Source organism: Anser cygnoides, chromosome 1 (assembly GCF_040182565.1).
Source record: "Anser cygnoides isolate HZ-2024a breed goose chromosome 1, Taihu_goose_T2T_genome, whole genome shotgun sequence".
NCBI classification, from domain to species: Eukaryota; Metazoa; Chordata; class Aves; order Anseriformes; family Anatidae; genus Anser; species Anser cygnoides.
The window spans coordinates 72482723-72500287 of NC_089873.1; the positions used below are offsets into that span (position 1 = coordinate 72482723).

The 17565-nt window shown below is 42.4% G+C and overlaps 1 protein-coding gene across 4 annotated transcripts in view; it reads right to left on the bottom strand.

Moving 5' to 3' along the window:
• Positions 1-383: 383 nt before the first annotated feature.
• ETV6 (ETS variant transcription factor 6) overlaps positions 384-17565 on the bottom strand; it is a 146106-nt gene continuing 128924 nt past the window's right edge. For all 4 annotated transcript variants that reach the window (XM_048053632.2, XM_048053630.2, XM_048053629.2 and 1 more), the window contains 3 exons: positions 8026-8168; positions 5203-5303; positions 384-1797 (listed from right to left, as the gene is read on the bottom strand). In XM_048053632.2, the coding sequence (XP_047909589.1) occupies positions 1692-1797; positions 5203-5303; positions 8026-8168 (350 nt within the window). In that variant the 3' untranslated portion in view covers positions 384-1691. The remainder of the gene's footprint in view (positions 1798-5202; positions 5304-8025; positions 8169-17565) is intronic.

Below are 17565 nucleotides of genomic sequence, written 5' to 3' on the forward strand. Positions count from 1 at the left end.
TTTTTAATGAACTGGTGTGGACTTGATTTCTTCCAGACATCATGTGATTCCTGCAGTTTCTCTGCATATCTTCTCCCTTTGCAAGTATCATTTCTGCTGCTAGGTATTCTTCCCATTAAAAGACCCACTGCTGATGGATGGCTGGATACCTGGACACCACAGACTTCCCTGTCATGATGGCCCAAGCAATGTGAAATGAAAAAGGCCAGTAGTTTCTCTAGTATCGGACATTAAGGGCTGCTGAGCTTCTGGCAACCAAACTAGGAGTGGCTTTTTGCCTCATGCAAAGCACCCTCATGATGCAAACCAAATCAGAGGTGTAAAAAACAGGGTACCTTGCAAAGAACAAAAACAAAACCCAAGAAAGAAACATGTATCTAGGGTTTCTTTTTTCTGGTCTTTTAAATCATGTTAAAAACAGGCAAGCTGAGACAAGATTCCTGGATGGCAAAGCTGTGGGGTGGGGAAGAGTTGTGAGAGGCATAAACAAACAAAGCCAAAATCAATTCCAAGGTATCAGTACAGCTATTTGGTCTCTAGTTCTCTACCATCAGTTTTTAGATTGGTGAATCATCTACCTCTCCAGTGACACAAAATGATCCTGGAGTAGTTTCTGAGTAGTACAAACCATATGATGGGTCCCTTTGCACTGTCCTTAAGATGTAAGGAACAGTCCTTCACCTTTCACCCCAAAATTGCTAGCAGGTAAAAGAAAAAAAAAATCCCTTTTGTAATTTCAGATGTTTCAGCCTTTGCTTTTTTATCAAAGGCTCTGATCTGAAATTCCGCTTTGTGCATATATTGTGGGGTTTACGTATAAACATATATATATATGAAATGTTTCTCTCTATATACATATATATTTATATTCATCCCTGCCCCTCTCCCCCCCACTCCATTCTATCACTTCTTTACTAGAGGGAGGGACAATGTCAACATCAGTCTATTGCAGAGGTTTGTCACATTTATTTTTCTCCTCCCTGGAGCACTTAGGTGATTGGTTTTGGTCCATATGCCCTCAGTAAATAGCCACTTGCAGGACTCATGAGCCCAAACTACGCTGGAATGCTATCCCAGCCAATACATGAAGGGTGACTCCTCTTCATTTGACAGACATGTGTGGTAAATTCTTTTGGTAGCTTCAACACATTTCCCAGTCGCAGCACATATACATTGATCCAAGCAAACTGGAACCCTTGAGCAAATCCCTCCTGTGTTGCTATTGTTTTACGCAGTGTTACATCATGAGACTTGCACAGAAAATAAGAGTGCTCTATTTCCATAGGAAAGCCTTCCCAAAAAAAAAAGCATAATCTGATGTCTTGTCCTATGTGAGATAAGGAAAATCAAACTGCATGTTTATTAGGGGGAAAAAAAAACAAATCCAACAAAAAAAAAAAAAAACAACAAACAAAAAAATGAAACCAAAAAGAAAGAAAGAACTCAAGGGAGACTCTGCAGGAACAGTGAAGTAGTGCATAAGTCCAGGCTTTCTCCCCTTTACTTTTCTGCCAGCACCACTTCTGCCTGTTAGTTTGTTTTGTTAAGGTGCTTCAGGTCCTGCATGGTCTTCAAGCTAAGTGGAGACCGCAAGTACTGCTTCTGTGTTGTTGCTTCCCCTCCCAAACTGTGCCAGCCATCCAGGCAGATGTTTCTCCCGTGGACACACAGAGGCGGTGCACCAGTTCCCTTCAGCACTCATCTTCTTGGTATGTTTGTTCATCCAGTTCCTGGGACTCAAGGTGCTCGAGGCGGTCTGTTCTGCCACTCATAATCTCATCTGGGGTCTTCATGAACCTGCAAAACAGAGAAACAAGTTGATTTCCCAGCGGTCTCAGCCTTTCTCCTTATCAAGATGCTGAGTCCCCTGACCTCTACAGCTCCCCAGAATCATCTTTGCTGTATCCTCTGGTATGACTTGGTATTTCCCAGCTTTTCCCCAGCCTACTGGTATCTTTCCTCCCCATACATGGAAATGAAGTAAGAAAAATCACAAGCATTTTCTCCTGCTCCCTTTTTCTAAAGTCCAAATCAAAACCCACAGTCTTTTCCAAAGAATGATATTTACTTCTTTTTCTTCATATTGTTTGCTGTTGCCATATAAGATGACAGTATGCCACATGTCCACTCATTTACGGAGTCTGGTGACAGAAATGTAAGTGATCTTTATTGTAAGCATATTTCAAAGCAAATCACTTGCGAGGCAGAAGGCTACTCATTTCTGCCAGCTTGTGTGCAGGTGAGTGAAGATAAATATGAAACACCAAAATAGCAGGTCTGGAAAAAGCCAAGGACCATGTCAGAACAAGCTCTGGGAAATGAAAAAAGCCCTGAGAGAAAAAGCTTTTGGACTAAGCTTTAACTGGGAAAAGGGAACTGTGCACAAAGACAATATCTTCCTGTGTGACTGTAGCCAAGTGTAATTGCAACGTAGCAGTGTCCTCTGTAAATAAATGCCACAGCTCCCAGCACTAATGTCTTGATGCAGTAAGTCTGCAGGGGGTTAGAAACAGAAACTGCCTCTGGGGAGGCATGGCAGCAGTAGGAAATGGGAAAGGACATCCACCAGCCTGCAGATCAGATTTGCAGTCTTGATCTTTGCCAGGGTGCTTTTGTGTACCTCTGCATACGGACAGCACAGAAGAGCTCTGCTTTTTCTTTCTGGATTTAATGGCGCAGGAAGAGAAAATGGCACAGGAAGGATGAAATCCTAGTTTAAACACAAACCACTTTCCTAACTTGTAAGTACTTCTGGAAAAATCAGAATAGGACATGTTTATGCTGGAAGTGTTACAAAATGTTGTATTTCTTCATTAATTATGTACTGGCTAACATTCAGCAGTACAAAATGTGTTAATCAGAGGAATTTTACTTAGGTTGACGATATGCTCAGTATCCTGGCCCCAGTGAAAACAAAACCAACTGACAGGAGCCTCATTACTATCAGTGACCCAGAAAAATCACTGCTGAAGCTAATGGGCAAGATTTGCCTCCTCTTCTGCCTCTGAGGTTATAAAGTTTAGGGCTTTCAGTTTGAAATATCCAGGGCCTCTCAGCAAATGCGTAGCACTGCCTGGAACTAACCTTTTGCCACCCCTTCTAATTTTGGAAATCATGTGCACATATGCATTTATGAAAAAGAGATCAGCTATGACTCACTTCTGTGTCACTCCTATTTGCATGCTGGAAGAACTCTGCTGATATAAATGGTGTTACGGTGCTCAAAAACTAGCATACAGAAGTGGTGAATCAGTCCCTGGTTATCCAGTGAAAACTCACCAAAGCCTACAGGCCAGACCATGCCCTGATTTAAACCCTGTGCTTGTCCTGTTGATCCTGAGTGAGGATGAAATCAAAATGGAACAATACCACTGTCCCCCTACCTTCTGTCTGTTCTGCTTCCTAAATCACATGGAAGATAGGCTGATAAGAACTGTACAGTATTACTTCGGGAATTCTTTCTGGTCTGTGTTTTAAGTCACGTCATGGAACTCAAAGTATTTGTAATAGCATTTGAATAAATTGAAAAGAAAAACCAACCAACCAAAAACAACAGCAAAACCGAAACAAAACAAAAACCCTAACAAACAAACAAACCAAAACCAAAAATCAACCAGACCAGAACTACCTGCCAACAAAGAAACAGTATCTATGACCTCTTTTGTTGCAGAAGGCATTCTGCCCATTTATTAGAAGACCTTCTCTGACTCCATTAAACTTAAAGCTCTGTGCAGATATCTGCAGATGACAACTGCCTGCATGTTGCTTATAAAGTCACATTTCCTATTTTTTTCTGCGATTGCGAGAAATGGCCAAGAAAGGCACATTAATGGCTTGATTTTCTGCAGCTGTTCTTCTTTTTCTCTTCAGATATAAATAGGTCTAAGAAAACAACATCAATAAGTTCTTATTGGGAATTGTGCAAGAAACGCTTTGTTCCCTCCCCCCCAGTTTCCAAAGGAAATGAGGTTTGTACACTCATGTTTTTTGCTGCCTGGTGACCTTTGGATCTGTTGGTCAATTCTGGGCAAATCTGACTGAGGAACTGAGGTCTCCAAGGGTATTAAGTTTCTACAGTTCTGAGAAAATAGGCAGCCTGGTTGAGGAGAGATGGACTCCTGTTTTGTTTGTGCTCCCACCAAAGGAAAAGCTCAAAGATAAGCACAGGCATTATTCAGCATCACAGAATTCCCCTGGGAAGTGCAATCTTCACACAAGGCTACAAAAACCCAGGCTCCTTTTGCACTGTTGCTTATGGATCAGCTTTAACTTTCTGCCAAAAAAAATTAAAATAACACAGTTGATTTTGCCTGTGATTCCTTTTTCCCTTCATTATCTTTTCTCTGTCTTAAGTCTCTTTCTAAAATGGTATCAACAAGACATTCCACAGAAACCTCTTCAGCTGTAGGTAGTCTGAGTGCTAATGCAGTTCTGTTAGACATTTAAGAAAACAAACTCCAAGACTGCCTTCCTATTGATATCATTTCCAAGAACATTACTGGATCAAGACCAGTAATCCAGACCAGATCCAAAGCAGCCTTTGGCCTAAGTTCAGCACTCTGTGGGTCAGACTTATACACTAGGATTCCCTGATCCTGCCTGCAGAGAACTGGAGTGCTCACACTCAGTGGTTCTGCCAGTTGCACTCAAGTTCATTCATTAACCCTCTGCTTTACACTGTTCAGGGTCCTATTTCCTAAATTCTCGGTTGTATCATCCTATCTGATGTTTTATGATCAGCTCTTGCAGGTCCCTCTCTTCCTTGAAGACACTGCTGCCAAAGACAAGTTCATCAGCACTTCTCTTCTGCGATGTTGATGCTCTCGAGGAAATGCCAGATTCCTGCTTAGCATTCACCAGCAGCTGTGTCTGTAAGAGTTGAACATGGACTGGATTTTCCAGGAGTTTGGCTGAGATCACAAATCATTTAGCTAAGGTCTTAAAAAATGGCACAGCCTGCTTGAAGTGAGTGAAAAGATTACTACTGACTCCACTGATCACTGAAGCAGGCTTGTATTTTTCTAAATTAGTGCAGTTGTCTTGAAAGCTGGGAAGCACTGGTCTAGACAGCTTTTACAAATGCGTGCCCATTGTCAATGATGTTAGAGCCGTGGCAATGAAGTATCACACACAGAATTCCGTCTTCCATCTTCAAAAACTAATTGTCTGTAGAAAGGAATGGCAAAGAAAAGAAAAAATTACCTGAACAAAAGCCTTTGTCCTGGCTCCTTCCGGATAATATTTAGTTTGTAGTAGTGGCGTAGGGCTCTGGACATTTTCTCATAAGTCATATTTGTTCTGTTCTGTATTTTTCAAAAGAAAAGGGAAAAAAATGTGTTAAGATGATTCATGAAAACCTTCCTAAGCCCCCAAAGGAATTACAGAGCTATCACAGGTAGCTAAAATATCCAAGCCAGTACAAGAAATTACACGTTCCATTATTCTGCTGTTTGCAGGTCCATCCTGCCCCTCCAGCCCTCATCAGGAAACTTTTACGGGTCTCTTTTCATACAGTGCAATTTAAGCTAGAATGTCTACCAAAAATTCCAACTGAGGTTTTTCTATAGTTTCTTGGATCACACATAACAAAAGGCTTCAGCAACCACAAGAGGAGATATTAGATGGAGATGCTCATGCCACATGAGATGTGACAGGTCTGTTCTTAATGAAACCACCTTTTGTAAAAGCATAAGAACAGTGGCTAATAGACTGCATTCGTCAGCAATCCCTGCTAAGAGCGCTGTTCCTCTGGGAATCCCCTCCATTAACTAGTTGATGCTTACTGAGCACTGTGGAGATTGAGAGCCTGTTTCTCCTCTCATTATAGGGGTGTAAATCAAATGGTCCATTAAGTTGTATATGTGCCTCTGTGACAGAGCCTCCCCTTCATTTTGGGAACTGCTGACCCCACAGCCAGAGCACTGCAGAGTGACTGAGGCACAACGCCGCTTCAGCTGAGTGTCACAAGGCAACAGTGATGGGCATAGGCAGAGCTGCATGGGGCCAGCCATCGCAGTACTTGCCTGGGTTGGGATAACAGGATCAGTCCCTCAGGCTACGTCTGCATGAAGACCATTTTTCTGGTACAAGAATCACTGTTTACCATGCAGGCAAAGAAACTCCAGCAGAGAGGGAACTACACTGGCACTGGCAAAACCATGTTTGCATGAGTATTAAGAAGCTGCCTTGCCATAGGCAAAACAAGCCAAACTAGAAGAAGCATGTTTTTGCTCTGTGAGCCTTCATGTTAAGAGTTTGGCTTGGCACAGCTCTGTCAATCCGAGACCAGGCAGAAGTCTATAGCGTTGACCTGCCTTTATTAAATGAGACTGATCTGCCTGTCCAAAATGGCCCCTAGTAACAGACCTCCATTGCTTGCCCTGACTTTGAAAAATCTAGACCCTGCTCAATGGGAAGCCCCCTGAAATAGTTTTTGTGTTTTTTTCCATTTCTTATATGCTAAAAGGCCACTACTGTGTCTCCCAAGTGACTAATGGTTTGAAGTAGCTTCAGTTTCAGACAGCCAACATGAGAAACACAAGGCCTAATTATCAGCATGTAGGTGAGGCAAGGGCAGTATTACTCCTCATTCACAGAACTCTTCATCCCATTCCCAGTGCTGCAGCCCAAACCCTCTAGGAGAGATTTAAGTCATGTCACACAAGAAAATCTTGACCGTATCAAGATGTATGCTCATACACAGAATAACAGTATGGTTAAGGTTGGAAGGCACCTCTGGAGATCATCTAGTCCAATCTCTCTACTCAAAGCAGGGACAACTAGAATGGGTTGCTCAGGTCTGTGTTCAGTCCAGCTTTGAACATCTCCAAGAATCTCCAAGAATGGAGACTCCTGTCTCTCTCTGGGCAACCCATTCCAGTGTCTGATCACCTTCCTAGTAAAAATGTTCCACACCTAGGGTCATTCCTCCCCAGGTGTGGAACTCTGCATTTCCCCTTGTTAGGTTTTATGAGATTCCCATTAACACATTTCTGCACAATGTCCAGGTCTCTCTGCAAGGCAGCACAACCCTGTGGTGTATCAACCACTCCTTCCAGTTTTGTATCATCTGAAAACTTGCTGAGGGTGTCCCATCATCCACGTCATTAATGAACATGTTAAATAGTAATGGCCCCAGAATCAATCCCTGGGATAATACCACTAGTGAATGGACTTTGTGCTGTTGATCACAAGCCTTTCAGCCTAGCAGTTCAGACAGTTTTCAGTCTGTTTCACTGTATTCTTGTCTTGTCCATATTTCATTAATTTGTCTGACATTACAGGAGAGACAGTCTCAAAAGCCTTTCTTAAGTCAAGATACCCAATATCTACTGTTCTCCCTGCATCCACCAAGCTAGTCATTTTGTTATACAGGTTGGTCAGGTAAATCTATGTAAATCTATGTTGACTACTCATACACTCAATATGTCTATACTTGTATATATATACACATATAGATATGAGTATGTATCTGTACTCATATAGATATATGTGTACATACTCAGCCCCATACTGCAAATATCAGTAACTGCTTTCCAGTGAACAAGAAGAGCAACATCTTACACGGAAATACATAATCCTACAGCATTTGATGTCTGTCACAGGGCAACAGTCTCTCCTTTTGTGAAATCTGAACAGAAAGGAAGCTTCTGCTGAGGTGTAGTACACAACTCTTTGTAGACCACATCTTACCAGAACATCCTTAGCATCAGGTTTCAGGAATAAATGATTTGCCTTGAGAGAGAAGGACCGTTAATTCTTATGTTCCTTGTAATTTTATAATTAAAAGTGTTTATAACTAAATGCCTTTAAACCAAACCAACAGGTTCTTCATGTGAAGAGTAAGTTTTAGTGCTTGAGGCCGGATGCTTTATATTTCTAATATACGTACAGTGAAAGATTACGACCTTCCAGGAGTAGTTTATATGCACATGCTTCCCTTCCTTTCTCCCCTGTTTATAAGTAAATCTTGTGATGTTACAAAAGGTGATGTGCTGTAGGAGGAAAAATGCATTGCTCCCTTACCTTGTGGTTTCCCCACAGCCGGGCCAGCCCGTTGGGATCCACTATCCGAAATATTTTGGATTCCTTATCTTCCCATCGGATGAAATTTTCGTACCGGCTGTCAGAAAGCAGCTGATAAACATAATCCCAAAGCAACCTACAGTCTGTGAAGAGAGAAGAAAGAAAGTATTAATGATTTTCTTTGGAATTAATTCTGGGAACTTCAGGGTGGATTTATAGTGAAAGCACAGCGGGGAACATGGCTGAAACTGCTACTGCAATCTGAAATGCAAATGACCTGGTTGGTATTGACTAATAATTGCAAAATGTACTGGAATATACATAGTCTCTTCTGATGTGTCCTGGTCCTCCTGACACTGACTGAGCATCTTTATCAAATTACAAGCTGTGTGAAATGACCAACTGATCTTTGTTGTGTTTACTCTTGTACTGACACGCATAAAACCATCACAGTTAGCCCTGATAATGTTGCAGGCTATTTCAGGGTGGAAATCAAGAATCCTGCATCCTGCTCTCCCTACGTGAGGTTGCCCCATTCTGTGTCAGCTCAAGGGGTCTGAGGCATGGACAATGCTACATCTTTCCTTTGTAACAGAGGGTTTCACTGTTAGAAATCACATAAAACAGACACCTTCTGCCATTTTTGAATTTGCTTTTTATTTTTTAAGGTTCCTGGAAAACAAACAAACAAACAAACAAAAAAAACCCACAAGTATTATAATTACTTGAGTGCTACTGAGAGGTTAAATACTTTCTATTTGGATAATTGAATTCAAATTTCCTCTTGGCAAACACTCCTTAGGTCGCTAATTAAAGGTCTAACAGATACTTAGGTTTTAGTTTAGTGTTTTTCAGTTTCATGGCAGTCTCTTGAGATGGCGGAAGCCAAGAGCTGAGCTGCTCCTACTTCCTGCTTGCAATGTGTGTTGTGAGAAACACTCTGTAGCCAATAACATAGGCTCAGGAGAGGATCTCACTGAAGTAGCATTTTTATTCGCGATTGCAACGGCAGGCATCCCGCAAGCAGAAGTGCACCTACTAGTTCCATAACACAGTTTATATACTTTTTTTTTTTTTTTTTTCCCCGAGGACCGGAACCCTCCCCTTTTTCCCCATGACTGGGTTATCCAGGTTCACAATCCATCCAGTGCTTCACAGACAATACATGGCTTTCAGTTGCTGGCCTGTTATAAGTCAAATTTCTTTTGACTTTTATACTCTTTGAGGTGGTAATGTTTCTTACACAGTGATTTCCGCCTAATTGCTCTAAGGATTCTGGTTGTCTGCATTTTACAAGGTTGTCTGTTAAGCTTTCTTATCACTGCAAGCATATCTCAATACCACATTCCTTCCCTCTAAACAATGTAACTCTGTGCAAAAACAACATTTTTTTTCCCACAATTCCCCCCTTTTCTTCTTTATAAATAGTTGGTTTTTGCAAAACTTTTCTCTAAGGTGTAATTTGGTAGGTATCTTCCTCTTCTTCACTTTCTTTGCTTTCCATTTCCTCGATATCATCATCTTATCTGAGTAAGGTGGTGGCTCCATGGTCATTTGTTTCAATAGTGCAGTTTCAATTAACCACTGGATTAGTCCTCCTACGCAGGGGATAATGCAACAGCCGATGGCTGTCAGAACTCCTGCTACTGCGATCAAGGATGTAACTATGGACATTACCATCCTTTTCCATTTACCAAACCAAGATTCCAACCATCCTCTGATGGAAGTGTCTGTTCCTGAGTTTTCTGCCAATTCATTGGCAAGGGTGGTAAGCCCTTGCAATGCTCTAGTTACTGTGCCATCCAGGACAGTATTGTTGGGGATAAAAGTGCAACAACGGTTGCCCAGCATCACGCACACACCTCCTTTCTCTGCGAGCATCATATCTAACACTATTCTGTTTTCCCAAGCTATCTTGCTGGTGGCATCTAGTTGTTCAGCGATTCCTCTTATCGCATCCCTTGTATGACTTATGAATCTCTGCTGATTATAATAAATATAATTAATCCAATCCTCATTCTTATTGATTGTTACCCACCAGAACAGTGACTCAAACCCTGCAGCGATTTGATTCCTGGCTTTATGTTCATTGGGAACTCCTCTAGGCACCCCAATAGAATCTACGTATACTCCATCATCGAATGATACTCCTAAGCTTCTTTTACTTCTTCTGGGTATTTGTGATGTTTCTCTTTCAAATGCCAGGGTGAAGGGTATAGCTAATTGAACAAGTGCACAAGTGCCTCCCCAGTTAGATGTGGGTGGACCGTAAGATCTTCCCTCTACAGTACCACCAGAGATCTGCCCTGGGGATCTCAAGTCTTGAGCAGTTCCCCATCAAGTCCTTGGTAGCATTCAAGGTCCTCGTGCACAAGGCAAATTCTCCCAGATGCTGGGTAGCACTCACACCCTGCCGTGAGAGGCAAGCTGTATGGTTACCTATAGCTGTGGAGAATACACGGGGAATCCTGATATTGCTATCACAAAAGGAAGGGAATAGCAAAGAGAGAAACTTACAGGCCTCATTTCCCCAGGCAGTCTTTTCTTGGTACAATGCAATCATACATCACATCCCCTGGGAGTCCTTGGTCCACCCCAATGGGAAGGGCACACTATCTGGGCAATTGGTTGTCCCAAGGCACAAGCATAGCAATCGCTATGGTTGAGACTCTGGACAGTATATTTGACCCATTCTATCCAGGCATTCACATCCCCATACCTTGTTTCAATCTCAAATGTTTGCCTAAGATCTTTTATTTCTTTAACTGTGACAACTGCTGCATTTCAAAGAGGGCCTCCTGTTTTCTCCTTGAGTTTCTCTCTATCTTTGGTGGCAATAGAGGATCGTTTCCATTTAGCTATTTTCAACCTGGCTATTGGGTCTCTCCCAGTTACATCTGCTTCGAGACCATAAGTATGGTTAGTAATGAAATCAGTCTGACTAATCGTTATAGTTATTGGATTACATTGTAGATGCTGACAATTGGGCTGAACGGTTCCTTTAAATATGTTCTTTTTTTTAATTATTTTATTTTTATTTTTCTAACCTCATGAAGTCAACAGCTGACATGGGTGTATGCGACCACCCTTTATGAATGGTTGTCCACCATCCATTAGTCCATCTTGGGCAAGGGGGTCCTTCAAACATCCCTCTTGTCTTAGGTTCAGGACAGAGATATTTGTTCTCTCTGCTCAATTGTTGTTGGGCATTTAAATCTCCACAAGCTAATACCTCACAAGCATCAAACGTGACGGATTGTGGTACATAACCCTCTGTCACATTCACCCATATTTTGACGGGGTATCCCGTCTTTGCTATTATCTGGTCATGCCTTTCCAAGTTGCCAATTAACCAAGGCCTTCTCTGAGGCCTACAATCACTAGAAACAAAATTAATAGTTGATTTTTCCCTGTCATTATTTTTAAACCTTAGGTTTCCAAATAATTATCAATACAAAGAATAAGATGTACACTACTACTAGAACAAAAACCCCTTGGTTCCCACTTTGATTCCCTATAGGCCAGTCCTTTCTCTCAATCACAAGTCACACTCATTAGTTACCTGTGAAAATAAAAGGTTAGTTTACAATTGTAAGCTTTTATCTTGCTCAGAGTCTATTATGAGATTTTTCTTTTTGATTTTAACTTTCAACAAGTCTTCTGTAGAAACATCTTCCCTGGTACTAGGGTCGATGGATGCTTTCACTCGAGTATAGTGAGTCCAACCTTTTTCTGCAGTTCTTACACCTGTTTCAGTGGTTAGTAGTACTTGAAATGGTCCTTCCCATTCAGGCCAGAGTTTTGATTCTTTCCAGGTCCAAATCAGGACCCAGTTTCCTGGTTGATGGGGGGTGGGGGTGGGGGGGGTAAGCCAACAACCCATGGGTCCTGAGAGATAACAAAGAAGAGGACAACCCCAGAATACAGTTCTTAAGAAAACTCTCATTTCGTACTGTGGTATCTCATCCCTTCTGCCCAGATAGGGTAAACTGAACAGCATCCCATATGGTGTAATTCCTATATCCTTTCTTGGTGCTGTTTGAACCTGGAGGAGTGCTAAAGGTAAGCATTTTACCCGAAGAAGTTGGGTTTCTAACACTAATTTAGTTAATTGCTTCTTTAATGTCTGGTTCATTCGCTTTACCTTCCCAGAAGAGGAGGGGTGCCAGGGGGTGTAAAAATCCCACTCAATCTCTAAGGCCTGTATTAACCCTTGCAGTACTTGTGAAGTGAAATGACTTCCTTGATCTGAATCAATGTTTTCAACTATCCCATATCTAGGGACTATTTGCTCCAGTGATACCTTAGCCACAGTGTTCGCAGTGGCAGATACCAAGGGGAAAGCTTACACCCATCCAGTCACGTGGTCAATTAGGACAAACAAGTACTTAAGTCTCCCTACTTTAACTCAATACAGTCTACCTGTAGACTTTGGAAAGGTCGAATCCCTGGTTCCCATCCATCTCTAGGTGTGTTACAGATGACCTTTTTATTTACCTTTTGACATATGGTACATCCTCTGCATATTTGCTTCACTAAAGTGTATATTCCTACACAGCCATACTTTCTTAGCACAACACCACACGTTGCTTGCACCTCCCAATGACTCTCTTGATGCAAAACGATTAATATTTGCCTCATTGGTGCTTTATTCAGCATTTCTCTCCCACCAGGGAGTATCCATTTTCATTCAGACTTTGTGGCTCCTAATTCCTTAAAAAAATCTTTCTCTTAAAACTTTTTAGTTCTTTCTTAGGTTTCAACAATTCCCTGAATCCTCTCTGGATTCATTCTCCGTTTTCCCTCAGACATTAGATGCCTTAAATACCTGACTTCTCTTTCTACATATTGTAATTTATTTTTCAATACTCCCAAGCCCTGCTTTCCCAGAAAGTTGAATAGCTTGTTAGTAGTTTCCTTCACAACTGTTTTCTCCTGTCCTGACAATAAAAGATCATCCGCATATTGTAACAGTAACACCTCTCCGTGAGGTTAGAAATGCTCCAAAATCTGTTCTAGAACTTGCCCAAATAAATCGGTGGCTCTGTAAACCCCTGAGGTGAAACTGTCCATCTGTATTGTTGCCGTCCCCATTTCAGGGTCTTTCCAGTCAGAGGTGAAAATACCTTTGCTCTCAGGGCCTGAGAGCACTCCATTAATAGCACTGTTATTCCAGTCTAACAATTTACTATTTGAATGCCCAATTTCATCATCAAATGCCTTCCCAACAAGTTAGTCCCAGCCTTGGTATCCCCTATTCTCCCACGTGCCTGGTGACAGGACGAGGGGGAATGGGCTAAAGTTACGCCAGGGGAGGTTTAGGTTGGATATTAGGAAGAACTTTACTGAAAGGGTTGTTAGGCATTGGAATAGGCTGCCCAGGGAAGTGGTTGAGTCACCATCCCTGGAGGTCTTTAAAAGATGTTTAGGTGTAGAGCTTAGTGATATGGTTTAGTGGAGGACTTGTTAGCGTTAAGTCAGAGGTTGGACTAATGATATTGGAGGTCTCTTCCAACATAGATGATTCTGTAAGTCTGTGATGATTCTGTGAAAAGTGGCACTGTTATCCCAGCCCCTTCTACCCCCATCACTTTTTAGGGTTTCATTAGTTAACTTAATCCCTGATACTTTGCAGGCCAGTAATGACCTAGCTGCCCCAGTGTATTGGGTTCAATGGCAAGGTTCTGGGGGGCTGCAGTGGCAGCCCCTGTGAGAAGAATCCAGAAGCTGCCCCGTGGCAGATAAGGGACAATTTCATCTGGCCCCAAAGGGGCCCACCGCTGCCCAGAGCCAAGCCATGAGCAACACAGTCCGTGCCTCTGTGAGAGCACATCCAAGAAAATGAAAACAAACAAACAAACAAACAAACAAAAACCTGCTGCTGATGGGGTCCTCAATTAAAGGCTTCATCTCCTTCTTAAAACTCCTAACCTCTCTGCTGGTATGGGGGGGGGGGGGGGGGGGGGGGGGGGGGGAGTTCACCTAAGAGGATACACAGTTAGTGTTAGTACTGTTAGTAACAGGGAAGGCAAAATTCTCAGTATCTCTTATACCTTGTTCTAATTCTTGCCAGAGCCTAGAGTGTGCTCCTCTAGGGACAGCGTTAATTGCAGTCCCTGTCTCCCTTCCTGGAGTGACTGCTGCTGCCACCGGTGCAATATTAGGATTATAGGGAGCATAACTTGGCTCCTTCTCCGAAAAAGGAATCAATCTTATTGCTTACATATAAATTTAAAGCCTGAATTTTCATCAGACCTGTATTTTGGCCAAAATACTGATGTTTCCTTAATTGGTTCTTTTGTTCAGACTGATACACAATATTTAACCATTTTCTTCTTTTATCATTTCCTCTAATTTTGGGATTCTTTTTCCAATTTCTTATCATTCTTCCAGAAGGACTGTCGGTAGGCACTCCCCCAGGGATATCTCCCAGTCCCGTGGAACCCCTATTTTCCCATTTTTCCCAGCGCTTGTCAGGGTGCTGCTACAGAAACTTACCTCCTGCAGGGTACCACACACTAACATTCCAATTCTGGAAAATGGGGGTGTACTGCCAAGCACTTTCCCATGCAAGGGGTACCGTACACCTATGAGTTTACCAGATTCGCTGGTGTACTGCCAAGCACTTCACCATGCGAGGGGTACCGTACACCAAATTTCCCGAGACTCTTCCTTTTTCTCTCTTATCTCACACTTGACTCGCGTCTGTCTCCGGCCGTGCCCTTCGTGGTGCTACAGAACCACGGATCAGGACTCCACACTTGCTTCGTACAAAAGTACGTCTCAATCACACGTCACACAGAGTCTCATCCGACCCCCCAAGGCAATACTTAATATTTCTTACCTTGGTCTGTGCACAGAGTCACCGGATCAATTCTCGAACCCGGAGTGCCTGCCTTCTTCCCTTCCCCACTACTTCACGGATCCTGCCTCTTTAATCGGTCTCGGGCCCTCTGTCAGCTCTCCACAGAACCGCCACCATTGATGCACAGGACCGCTGAAATCAGCGGGGCATGCCTTCCTGCTGCTGCTGCAGTGGGGCTCCCCGGTAGGTGACTGGATCCCGGACGAGCCCCCAAATTGTGAGAAACACTCCGTAGCCAATAACTTAGGCTCAGGAGAGGATCTCACTGAAGTAGCATTTTTATTCGCGATTGCAATGGCAGGCATCCCGCAAGCAGTGCACCTACTAGTTCCATAACACAGTTTATATACTTTTTTTTTTTCTCAACGACCGGGACCGTCCTGTGTTTTCCCATTGACTGGGTAGTCCAGGTTCACAATCCATCCAGTGCTTCACAGACAATACATGGCTTTCAGTTGCTGGCCTGTTATAAGTCAAATTTCTTTTGACTTTTATACTCTTTGAGGTGGTAATGTTTCTTACACAGTGATTTCTGCCTAATTGCTCTAAGGATTCTGGTTGTCTGCATTTTACAAGGCTGTCTGTTAAGCTTTCTTATCACTGCAAGCATATCTCAATACCACATTCCTTCCCTCTAAACAACGTAACTCTGTGCAAAAACAACATTTTTATTCCCACGGTGTGTACGGAATAACTGGCACCTATGAAATATGGAAAATGAGTTGCATAGAGCTAGGTAGGTGTTCTGCTGCTGTCAAAAACAACACATTTTTTTACAGTGCAATGGCCAGATCCTCAGATGGACATGTAGTTGCATTTTACTTTGAAAGCAAAACCAGTCTCTGAGACACGGCTTGTTGCAGTGGTCAAAGGATAGGTAACCAAAGGCATCTAGCTTCTAGGTGCTAAAATGAATTTTTGCCACCCTGTCTTTCTTTTCCTTTCTGTCTCAGTTTGATATGTGTTACAACAGGGATGATGATATGTTCATCAGTATGAGAATATGAAATGCTTTTTGAAAAGGGATATGAATAATACATTCAGTGAGTGCACCTGAAATGGTTAGGGATATTAACATTATTGATGGTATTTCCCACTTTCAAACTCTAAGAGTTATCTCTGAAATGTGTACTGACTCTAAACCCAGAGCTTAGTTTGCTGCTGCCCTTACTATAGACTTCTCCTACAGAGAACAAAGCAGTGTATTTTGAAGAGATGATGTCTGGCAAAAAATGCAGACTTCTGTCCTAGCTAAAACCTACTGCAGTGGTAACCTCATCCACAGCCTCTACGAGAGGAAGCATGTAAAAGAAAGGAGGCACTCAGATTTTTTGGTTGGAAAAAACTACCGGCAGCTAGGACCAGAACAGGGCCTGAGAAATAATTTTCTCTTCTGCATTCCCTAATGACTAGCCTAGACTGGCCCCTTCTCTGTGCAGGGATGAAGAGAAACCTTCCTCTCATCCCAAGTTGCATATGTATCCCAGACACCTACCCAAGGCTGCAGATACAAAGCTGGTAGCTGGCTAAAATTAAATGCCAAACACAGCCGCTTCTAACCCCTTGTGCAGTGCTGGGCACAAGTGGCTTCAATCAACTTTCCACCAGTAATTTTTCCCATACATGCACTTAATCTCTCTGACATGCATGCATTAGAATAAATAAATATATATATATTTTTTCTAGATTCATTTGTAAAGAGCAAGGGAAGGGAGATTATATGGCTTTACTGGTCTGCACCTTTTAATGACATGGGATGTGCTCAAGTAATATAGTAATAAGTGCCTTCATAAGTGGTTTCTTGACACACATGCAATTCATTCCTGAGCTCTTTCACTGAAAGGATGTACAGAAAACATTTTTTAGTGCAGAAATCTTTTAAAAAAATCTTTAAGCATCATTTTTTCTTTTCCTTCTCCTTCATTTCCACTGGTTCTGACTCCCCCAAGGCATATTTTGCCAAATGATCACAGTTGGTAATACTGTTGCATTCCAAAAACTACCAGATTTTATTTTTCCTCCTGTGTAATCTTTGTTAACTTTAACAGTAAAACCTGAAAAGTCACAGTCAATGGTTTGTGTTGAATTCACCATTTTAGATTAGTTTTTCCCACAGATCCTCATGCTTTCTTTCTGTCAGGTTCTTCATTAAAATACCGTAAAGGTGATGCGATTCTCTAGGCCAGCAGTGAATCATTCACCAAGGCCACACAAACCATCAGCGGGCAATATGCTGCCACGTGCAAAGCTTATCTGCCAACTGGTCTCCATACAGATGTGCCCAAAAGGTACCTTCCACCTCTGCAGGTAGCTAACAGGTTGCTCCGCAGGTTACTGCAGTTGGATTAAGGATCGAGGGTGGCAGGAATGGTGATTTAGCCAGGAGCTGTGTCTTGAACAGTGGGGGCTGAATTAGGTCAGAGCAGTGCACTCCATGTGGATCCCAAATACTCCAGCAGCTATGAAGGCTGTCCACATAGCCATGCTCCAGGGTTTATTTCAGTATAGGAGTAACTCTGGCTTCTGCTGAGGCCTACAGGTTCCACACAGGGCTGTGTTGGGCTTGATCCGGCCCCACTAAGAGATCTGTCTTGCTGGAAGCTGTTTCAAATTGCAAAACATTCACTTAGCTGGTATTAAGGAAAAAAGACACTTTTTGGTCAACGTGTGAATTT